This window comes from Dysidea avara, chromosome 2, assembly GCF_963678975.1.
Source record: "Dysidea avara chromosome 2, odDysAvar1.4, whole genome shotgun sequence".
Classification (NCBI taxonomy): Eukaryota; Metazoa; Porifera; class Demospongiae; order Dictyoceratida; family Dysideidae; genus Dysidea; species Dysidea avara.
Genome location: NC_089273.1, coordinates 24,148,006 through 24,159,773, shown reverse-complemented (window position 1 = coordinate 24,159,773; position 11,768 = coordinate 24,148,006). Strand labels below are relative to the sequence as shown.

Below are 11,768 nucleotides of genomic sequence, written 5' to 3'. Positions count from 1 at the left end.
AGATCATTCTAGATTACAGACAAATTACGTTTTTGTGTCAGCTACAAAACTATTTTCCAACATTTCAAACGCTCAAGTCATTTCTGCAATAATGCAGTGTAAACCAGCAATTAATTCTTTTTCTGTAGTTAACTGTGATATTCAAATATCCCAGCTTAAAAATGTCTTTGTTAGTCACTCAAACTATTGGAACACTATCGATTTATCAGGATGTAAAATTGGTGACACAGGAATGGAAATATTTTGCGAATGTTTTTCTAAATGTGGTAAAACCAGTTATATAAAAGTTTTGAATCTGTCTTGCAACATGTTGACATCAGTGTCAGTTGTGATTTTCATTGATTTACTAACCCATTGTGTTATTGAAAATCTAATTATAACACAAAATTTGACAGACAATTTCATGAAATTGTTGCAGCTTCGCTACCATTCATACAAAAACATTATTTTGTAACTTTAAGCATAAAATTCCACTGTTGGTCAATAGAGGCACTACTCTTGGAGACAACACAAATAATGTTTACAGTGTATACTTGTTAAAGCACTTATTGACTGAGCAAGTCATGGAGCTCTCAATGTTAGATTATAAGGGTAACTTCTATGAGTTTTTCCTTGTAGATGACAAAACTACTGAAATAATTAATATAGCGTCTAGTGTATTTGATGGTCAAGTTTTCAATATCGCTGCCCTTATTGTAGGTGTTGAAAATGAGATGTTAGCAGATATAATCTTTTCACTTTTTTTCCAACCAACATTTCATCACAAGGTGACACCCTTTGCTCAATGCATCACTACTTCATCTAATGACAAACTGAATGTGTATAATATACTGTTTAACTCAATTTTCTATGATCACTTCAGGGTTCAAACATTAAAAAATAATTTGAAGTTTGCATCAAATGACTTTATGATCTCATACTTTGACATAAGTTTTAACATTCAGCATCAAAGTATTAAAAGAATTGTAATCAGGTGTATTACAAGTTGGAGTAAGAACATTGATGACTTGATTCTTACAGAATATCACAAAGGCAATGATACATTGACTTGTATTGTATCACAAACACCCTTGGTCGTTCTAAACAATCTGAGCTCTTCATCAAAAAGTATACAAAATTGTGCAGCAGTTTTTATTGTAAATAGAATAAACATTTCTGAATACATTGGATCGCTCTTTGAAGATTTGTCTGATTACAATATTTCTAAATATACATTATATATACTGAACTGCAATATTTTGCAGTGTGATTTAGATAATGCTTTGATGACACTAATGAATCATTCTAATATTGATGAAATTATTATGTGCAATGCTAATTTGACGGATAATGAAATCAGTAAAGTTATTAAGCTTATAAATGCTAAGCGCATAATGAAGAACATTAGATTTATATTAGTGTCAAAATCAATGTTGATTTCTAATGCAAAAAATAGTGACTTCATTTCAGCATTGTTGCAAAATAATCAATCAATAAATACTTTGAAACCGAGTAACTATGCATTAACTATGTTGATATTGAAAAACATTGACAATTCAAGAATGTGGAATACTATTGATCTGTCAGGGTGCAATATAGGAAATGAAGGCTGTAGGATTCTTTGTGAAGAAATTTTCAGTAAGAAAAAGGAAATTTACATTAATGAACTTAATTTGACAAGAAATGCTTTGACATCTTCCTGCATCACAACTCTTACCAAATTATTACATTACTGTGTTATTAATAAGCTGATATGTTCTTACAGGAGAACAGTGGTAAGTAGGAATTCCACGTTAACAAATGAAATTATTTGCACAGATAAAAAGATTAGAAATTTTGTTCATAAAATTCCATTAATTGTAAATGAGACAATTTATAGTAGTCATACTCAACATGTTGTGTCAGAGTCCTTTAAGTCACAATCAGGAGAACTAATCTGCTCTTCACATATTTCAAAGTTTATTGCTGATGATGAGAATTGTATTCATGCTGGTGGTTTAATTATAAAACAAGAAATGGATCAGGTTTCAGTTCTTTTTCCAAGATGGAAGTGTGCAAATCAAAGGTGTGAAGCCGCTGTTAGAAATAAAATTTTAGATAACGATGTGATTATTGAATTTATTAGAATTGCAAAAAGGTATGCAGAATCTCAAACAAAGGTATTGTGTTTCTCCACGTGTAACACTGCAGAGGCAGTAAACAATATACTTTTTATTTTACATGCCAACAAGAAGCATATTGTGTGGAATGTTGTAGAACTGCAAATGACATTACTGCAATTCTCCAAATCCTATTCAACTAAAATGATTTGTGAAAAGGGTAAAATAATGATCACATGTGATGATTTTGAGCATGCTGTGAACATTAAACGTTTATCAAAACTAAAGCTGTTGAATTGTTATATGTGACCCAGTCTGCGAAAAGGGCTCTTATAGCCTTTCCAATTGCATATATATGGTAACCCATAACTTGACTGGTGAATATGGTACAAGCCTACAATTTGGTCACTCAACAACCCTAACCTGGCAGTAGCTGTGGGTGTAATTACATGGTGATAGCTTTAGTAGATTAAGAGTTACGATTAGCCAAACATGGATAATTGGAAAGGCTATAAGAGCCCTTTTCGCAGACCGGGTCACATATAGGAATAAAAATAGTTGCTATTAAAACAACAGACTACAGTAAATCTGCTCTGAAGATGAACTCTTGGGACATACTATCACAGGCATGTCTACAAAAATACAATCTTTCCAAGTCATTTTGTAAATTGCTATGTGATAAGTATCCTATACATGAACTCTTTATTTCCAACTGTTTGGACTTGCAAACTTTGAAAACTGTTGTTTCCATACTGAAAGAAGATCTGGGTGTCAGCATTACCTTATTTGAGGTAGGTCGTTCTAATGCAACAGCAGTTAAGTTTATCCATTACCTCAAAAGTTTCAAAAAGAAAATTCGATACATAATAAGCTCGAGTACAAATTTATTTGCATTTAGCATGGAACAAGATCTGTTACTCAAAGCATTGCAAACTACTGGTGATAGTCTAGCAACAATTGAATTGTCACAATGTGTGCTCTTCACAAAGGATCAATGTACTATAGGACCAGCACTATGCGAGAAACTGATGCACTGTGGCAGTCTAACTATTGATAGGTGTGAGCTAACAGATAAATTGTGTAACTTGTTTTGCGAGTTATTACTTTCTGTGCAAATTCTGCCTAACTGCATAAAGAAACTAGATATTTCAAGCAATCAAGTCACATCAGATAGTACCAGTTGTATCATCAATGCTATGAAACATACTATTATAAAAATACTAATAGTATGCGACAATAAAATTCATAAGAAAGCAATAATAAATTCAATTATAAATGATTATTATAGTGGAAAAAAGATTCTCAATTTAGATCTTGGAATTCCACTGGTTATCATTAACAAAGTAGGTGGGAAAATGGTTTCTTCAGTTCTGTTAGGAAATTGCATCATTGATAATCAGGTTACTTTTCTTAGATCAATTATTGTTGAATATCACATAACAAAATGCTCATTTTATTGTTTCCAAGGTATTATTTTGTTTGACAAAGATACAATTTTCCAAAGCTTTAATATGCATACTGAAAATCTTGCAGTGTATATGATTGAACCACGCTTAAGAGATGCCTGTGTTTTTAAAGTCTGTCAAAAGCTTGGTGAGCATTTAAAACAGAAAATTGCCTACATTTGTATGACAGAAAATAGGTTATATGGCAATTGTTTAGATCACTGTTTAGTAAAAAATATACTAGAAAATTTACCTATTGATCAGTGGCAGTTAATTGATTGTGACAATCCTTTAATAAATGATGAGCTTACCTTGATTTTATCAAATGTCTACAGACAGTGGAAAGTGATAGATTTCTCTGGTTGCGGTATAAGATATAATGAGATTTATGTGATGTTACAATCTTTGAAGAATAATAAGTCTACTATTACATCATTGAATCTATCACACAATAAATTACAAGCAGGGTCAGCCGTACTTATTGCTGAAATAATTATAATTTGTAAAGTATCTGAAATAAATTTCTGTGACAATGAGCTAACTGATATAGACCTGTTAGATGCTATTACAACTGTACAGGTGAATTCACCAGAAGCACACCAACCTCATAAGTCAACATTGTTTAACACTGATTCTGTTACTGTAGTATTATACAACTTATCTATCACTTCTACTTACCACTATGATATGCAAAGTGCTCAAAAAAGTTTGATAAATATTGTGATGATAAACTGTTTATTGGAATCAGAATGTATTTTATTTGATAACATAAATCACCATTCTAAATTATATTTCCGTAACAGTCTTCATCAGTTTCAGCAAATGGAAAGAACCATTAAAACATTGCATTGTAGTACACTGTGCATTGAACAAGAAAGCATAAAATATGGAAGTCTACAGAGTAATTGCTATATTACTTGTGTCAGCTACAAAGAAGATCAGTCAAGGCCTAAAGAATATGTAAAACCAATATTCAGAGCTCTTCCAACACTAAGTGGAATTTTGTCAATGTGTAAGAGGAGGTATGAATTTGTATTTACAGGAAGCGCTGATCTAAACCTAGTGATTAAAATGTTAAAAGGATTACTTATCAATGGTACACTTCACATACTGGAAATTGCAAGTTGTAACATAACTGATGATGTTGCAAGAGATATGATGATACTTTGCAACAATTATCAATCTATGTGTCACCTTAGCATGATTAAATGTGAATTATCAACATCAGTTATAAAAACTGTAGCTAAGGCTCTCAGAAATACATCAAGCCTAAAGTATATTGATGTGAGTTATAATACTATTAATGATGAGTCTGCTGTTGAGGTAGCTTCAATTATCAACCACAACATGTCATTGGAGCACTTGAATTTAAATAGTTGCAACTTACGAGACACTGGAATAGTTAAGATATTTGATGCACTGTCAAAGATAAGTACTTTGATAAGCCTTGATCTAGGAAATAATATTGTCACCAATGTTTCTGCTACAAAGTTAGGAGATGTCATTGATGCTAATAGTTCACTCAACAAATTGAACCTTCCCAATTGCTTTAGACTAAACACAAGTTCGATAGCACTTAAGACTTTTGCTTTTAATCAAATAGGGACATTAACATACTTAAACATGAGTTCTAACTGCATTTCTTCATCTACAAGTATTTTAGCATCTATTGTTTACTACTCAAAGTTGGAACACTTGGATTTATCAAATTGCCACTTGAAGAGTTCTCATTTACAACAAATTGTGAATAGACTGGTGTCAATTAATGTGCTAAAGTATTTCAACATTGAGTCAAATGTCATTAGTGACTATGTAGCTCAAAAGTTAGCATTTCTTTTTAGTAAAAGTACCATACTACAGCATTTAAATATGTCTAACTGTTGTCTGTCTGCATTGCACATTGAAAAATTTGTGAAAATGCATAAATTTTCTACCTTGCAACATTTAAATATTAGTCAAAATTACCTGAGAGGTATTCGTGTTGCAATAAGTATAGGACATCTTTTACGTGATACAAAGAATACTTTAAAATATTTGAATATCAGCAACTGCAACTTGGAAGATGTTGCAGTTCAGACTATTGGAGATTCTTTAACTGATCTCACATTTTTATGCCATCTTGACATTAGCAAAATCAAGATTACTAGACAAGCTGCTGAAAGAATAGCTATTGCTTTAAAATGTCATTATTCACTGGAACATTTGAATATTTCCAACTGCTTTTCTGGAGAGGATAGTCTTGTTCTATTCAATGCGTTTAAAGCAGCAAAAAATTTGAGATACTTGAATGCATCATTAAACCCAATTAATGACAAAGTAGCTATATGTTTAGCTGCTGCTATTAGAAGCAATACAAAATTAGAGCATCTTAATGTGGCACAGTGTGGGATAAATGAAACTGGATTTTTAGCAATATTGAAAGCATTCGATAGCATTAGTACACTGCGGCATCTGGATATTGCATCAAACAGGGTTAATGAAGAGGTCGCAAGGCAGATGGCAAACCTTGGTTTTTGCAATAAAAATTTAAACTATTTGAATTTAGCAAACACAGAAATAAAATCTGTGCAGCTATTTAATCCTTTAGTTAGTGCTAAACTAAATTTGCACTCTTTGGATTTAAGCAGCAATACAATAGATTATCAAGATTCTGTAGCAATTGCTAAAGCCATCAAAAGTAGTGCAATTAAATACTTAAATTTTTCTTGGACTGTGTTATCAGCATTAAATGGTCAAGCTATTATGTCTGCACTCGTTAGCATGACATCTTTGCAACATTTGAATTTGGAGTCTTGTGTTATAAATAATGAAACAGCAACGTTTCTTGCAATTATCATTGCTAATTGCACTTGTCTCTCCTATCTCAATTTATCCAAAACCAAATTACAGCAAGAAGGGGTGATAGTGGTAGCTACTAGTTTGCAGCAATCCTATTCTATTCAGACTCTTATTTTAGATTCAATTTGCATTCCAAATGAAGCCGCAAAAGAAATCTCATTTGCAATTCAGCATCATTTACCATTAATACATTTATCACTTTTTGAATGCAAAGTAAAAGAAGAAGGACTTCTAAATATTGCAAGTGCTTTACAGTCAATTTCTACCTTAGAACATCTTGATTTAAGCTGCACAATAATTAGTAACAAAGCAGCTGCTGGCATAGCATCAGCTCTTCTCAAAAACTCTGCTTTAAAACATTTGGACTTTTCTGAATGTGAATTTGAATGCGGCGGTGAACATATGATTAGAAGAATCCTTTCTTCTCTCACATTACTGAACTACTGTAACTTTTAGACAAGAATGTTTAGCCACACTACACATGGTTATAAAGAAAAAGTTGCTATGGAATGCACTCATATGTACTGTAAATATATCACTCATTGTTTTCTAATTATTATACTGTATGCACCATTACTACATCCTTTATGGAATTAGCCTTAGTACAATACTTATTATAATTTTGATTGAGATACAATATGCAACACATTTAAAGTGATTTCTTTTACACAAAATAATTAGGGCTCAAATGAATAGTGGTTTTTACTATTCGAATATTCTTTATTCACAACTACCGAATATTCGAATATTCTTTTTCAGCATTAATTGGTATGGACAGGATATCAATAATCCTGTTGTACAAGATGTCTCTTTAATACAATTCAGAATCAACATGATTTGATCACTTATGTCATAGATATGCTTATGTAAGATCAAGAATTTCCATGTACTCTACGCACTGATGTTATATATTTCCTTTGAAATGAATATTCGAATACCAGAAATGATATTCGAATAATAAAATATTTGTTTGAACCCTAAAAATAATTAAACATGCAGTGCCTCAAAAATAACTGCAGTAATGCAACTGCAATAGCTTTTGTACTTGCTGTAAGAAAGTTTGATATTCTTCAGCAAATGGTATGTAATAGTATAATTACAATGAGGAGATCAAGATTTGCTATCATGCTATCACATATACATTCTAGTATAGGATAGCTAACTCATCTAGCTGGTATATACGTGCTTTTCTTACAATATTTAAATTGCTCATACAGGTACTGTAATTTAACACATTTCATGCACTAATTTTTTTTTTTGCCAACTACATAACCTTTAATGATATTTTTGGTAGGGCATGCACTCAATTCCATCCTTTGCTAAATAAATAATATAAGTCAAGTTCCAAATACAGATATTCTAATCCTAAGTGATGTGAGTAATTAGTGCCTACATACTGCAGCATGCTCTGTTTTTGCAGGTCCAGCACTTTTCTTATTAGCTAGATATATTTACATACTTCAGTTTTCAGCCACCAGTATATGAGACTATCGGTACACACTATACCAATGTTTTTACATGTGTACACACATGTGTGTGAACTTACAATAATGTACAGATGTGTTGTAAAGCATTTAAAATACAAATGCATCAAAATGATCCGATAAAGAGAATAATATCTTTTAAATTTCCATCTTAAAATTCCTAAACACTTCTAGAGGTTTCAGAAAATTGTCAAATTAATGTAAAACTTGTTTGTAGTGTTGATGTTAATGTTACAAAAGTTCATTGGAATGCAGGCTATATATCCAGCAATTTTGAACCTATGACATTACTTATATTTGGTCACAGCAAGTTACAAAATGTAGGAATTTCATTAGCTACCTACCAGTATCCAAATCTAGCAGATCACTTGTTTTCATCTCCTATATCTGGAGTGATACTAAACAGAGCAATTATGCACCTGTAACACTAGCAATGCATTGTTGTTTAAATAAACTGTATAACAGGTAACTAGAGCAGTTAGCCAGATCATATCCAGAGTTGTTGTAGTTAAAAAGTACGTACTGTCTCTACAGTAATAAGCAAATGATTGGCTGCATGGGTGCCTTGCACAGGGTTGCTTTTTTGGTAAATTTAAAAAAAAATAGAGAAATACGATTCCAAACTGCCCTACAACCCAGGACAAGAGAAACCAACTCTTCCTCATAGTATTTTGATATAGCTGGATGCATAGTCTGCCTGTGTTGTTAAGCTAGAAAAGATCTGAGCCTTTTCACCATCTGGGTGATAAGTGTCAAATCATTAAAAATTATATTGTCCTCTCTAGCCATTTCCAGAGCTTCTGCAGCCACAACAATGATTACATGTAATTATAGATTTTCTTTTTTGTTTTCACAAATGCAGCATTTCAAATATATAAAAGTCTCTGCCTCGCTCAAACTGTGGGCAGAGAAGCAAACTCTGCCCTATCCTGTGTCAATGAATCAAATTGTTGCCATTACTGATCCACGTTGAACATCAATAGAATCAAAAATTGGGTGGCCCTATTATCTAGAACTATGGCAAAAGGCATCCCTGTTTGGTACCAGCGGTTGTCAATTATTATTTCACCCAAAGCTTCCATGTGTTGTTCTATAGCTAAGCTCTGTACCACAGGAGGAGGCAGACAAATCATCTAAATTTGACTTCACTTCTCATGCTCCACAGCAGCTTCAAATCTTTACTAGATCACCCTACATCACCACCATGTTACAAAATATCCCAAAACAAACCAAAAAAGTACAAAATCTTTCATTTTTGATTCAGGATAGATGGAACTCCTGGCAAGCTGCTGGTATACAACATCATAATCACAGAAACACCAACTGCTGCTACTACCAAACTTTTTGAACTATCGTTTATCATCATTCTAAACAAAATTATATGACCACTGTGGCTGTGGCATCAGAAGTACTGGAAAGGATTTTGGCATCATTAAGAGAATCTCGTGGAATAACACACAGTAATTTTTAAACTCTTCACCCGGATGGTGAGAAGTTTTAGTTCCTTTCGAGACTAACAGACTATGCATCCAACCTTATCAAATCACTATAGGGAAGAGTTGCAATTGGTTGTCTTTTCTTGGCTGGCAGGGCAGCACTTGAATTCGAAAATACATGTTTCATTTCCTGATTTAAAAAAAGAAAGAAAGCAACACTGTGACTGGAACCAAGTCTTATCCAGTACTTTGTATGGAACAAGAAATTTAAAATAAAATCTGCATCTCATGAGATACTAAAAATTGATATTTCTGTGAAGACAAGACATTGTGCCTCCAGTTTCATGGTAGATCTAGGAATAGAATGCTACAATGAACATCCCACAATGGTAGGGGAATTTATTTGCAAAATTTCAAATTGCGGACCCTAACATATATATGTGGCTACTGTATCAGCCATTGCAGTGCATGTTGTCACATAGACAGGTGTACCTGCGGTGGCAGTCGAAGTCTTGGTGCTTTAACTATCACTTCACTCAATAGGGTGGCACTCCAATATACCCTATGCTCCGATCTTCATCCTCGATCAAAGTTGTCAAACCCGAAAATTAAGCTTTGATCCTTGACTTACACTAAAATCCATGCTTGATTCTTGACCAAATTTTTGTAATTTAAGGTTATGCTGTAATTCTAAAAGTATCAATTGTGGCATGTACTTCATGAACAAACTTATCTTTTGACCTACTGCAAATTTCTTGTTTGACTTTTATTTTGATCGAGGATGAAGATCAGAGTACAGGATATATTGGAGTGCCACCCCCTTATTCACTGCACATCAAATTAAATTATCATTGTTAATTTGAGCACTTGTACTGCAGTTGGTCTCAACCTTGACCCAGAGAGTTTAATTATGATTATGACAATCGAGTGAAGTGGTGACTGTATGTTGTGTCCCTTGTTTCTGTGCATGGTGGTGCATCTTCACACATATGTTTGATAGCTCAAGTCTGGTGGGACAGGGATATCATGACATCTCATGCCATTATGCATATGATCAAGCAGATTACCAGAGTAACTCACTAAAGTTATAATTAAATGATACACACCCTGCCTAAGCTTCCTTTTATACAAGCACCCGCTAATGGCGCTATTTCACCAAACTCCAACTCATCCGAGAGTACTTCCCAAACATGTGACTATATACATGGTCAAGTATATTACACATGACTTTTCCTCCACAAGAAGAGGGCAGACCTCTCAACCTGGGCGCAGACCTGGTTGTGAGAAAGCCAGCCACCCATCCCCCATGCAGCTGTAAGCCTTGATGGGACTCATGCACACACATTTGTTTTAACAACAAAAAAATGCTTAAAAGGCTAGCTATGTGGGTACAATACTGCTGTTTGCTGCTTATAATATCTCTATGCTACAGTGTAGCTTACTAGCCATGTAGATGACAAGAACCTGATCTGCTCCATTGTTGAATCACGTGATATCAGTCTTTCAACTCAGTCGATGTACTAGTTCACCAGTAATTCCTCATCGAAATTACCTCTCATTTCTTGAGTAATCAGTATCCAGAGTGTTCAGCACAGATTTTCCGCACAAGTACACCTCACAACAAGCGAAATTAAGCTATAAACATTATTTTGTAATAACACAACTAGTAGGATTTCACCTCATTCTTCACCTTCCATGTGTGCTGAGTCTTTTCTCAAAGGATTTCACCTTCAGATAATGCTCAGCTCATTGAGTTTGGCAATGTATTGACTCGTGACACAGTCAAAAATTTCCAGTTCAAAATACAGAGACTCCCCCACAGAGAGAGAACCATCATTAGTAATAAGATGATACATACAATTCATTATTAGTCCTCGGTCTCGTGTGACCACAATCAAATCAAGCAAAATGAAATCTTGTAGGGACGGCAAGAAGTGTGTACATGTAAAAAATAAAATAAGAAAAGACTAACAACAACAGCAACAAAAATAATTACAAGACAAAATTAAGTTAAGTGTTTGGTTGACCAATCACTACAATTCCTGGCCAAGAAAATCTTTTGCAAACATGTCATACATTGATGAGCAACATTGTTGAGGATCTTTCGGATGGAAGATTTGGTGGTCACACAAAGTTGTACAATGCATGCCAATTAAAGTTCTTGATGTTCTGAATGGAAGAAGGTAAGTAGGTAGTGACCTAGCACACTAATTTCAAAAGTTTCATAATAGTTTGGGATCTGTAAGTGATCAAATTCTGCAAGCAGTTGATGATACTCAGCCTTGTTTTGTTTTCTAGACCCGAGCAGATTGAATATTGTGTTATGAGTCTAGAGGGCAGGTTAGTTCAAGTAAAGCAACAGAGGGTTTGCCTGAGTTATATACAACGATATCTGGCCTGTAAGGTATGATCAGTAAGGTAGATGGAACAGTGGCTTGAGGTGCTTCACTAGCTCGTAAACCCTGAAGGTCAGCAAAAACATGGATA

General features: G+C 33.7%; 1 protein-coding gene across 1 annotated transcript; it reads left to right on the top strand.

Moving 5' to 3' along the window:
• Positions 1-462: 462 nt before the first annotated feature.
• Positions 463-6,998, top strand: LOC136246902 (uncharacterized). The gene is made up of 2 exons (XM_066038494.1): positions 463-2,383; positions 2,623-6,998. Exons 1-2 carry the CDS (start codon positions 564-566, stop codon positions 6,815-6,817), a joined length of 6,015 nt encoding a protein of 2,004 aa, XP_065894566.1. The 5' UTR covers positions 463-563; the 3' UTR covers positions 6,818-6,998.
• Positions 6,999-11,768: the final 4,770 nt, after the last annotated feature.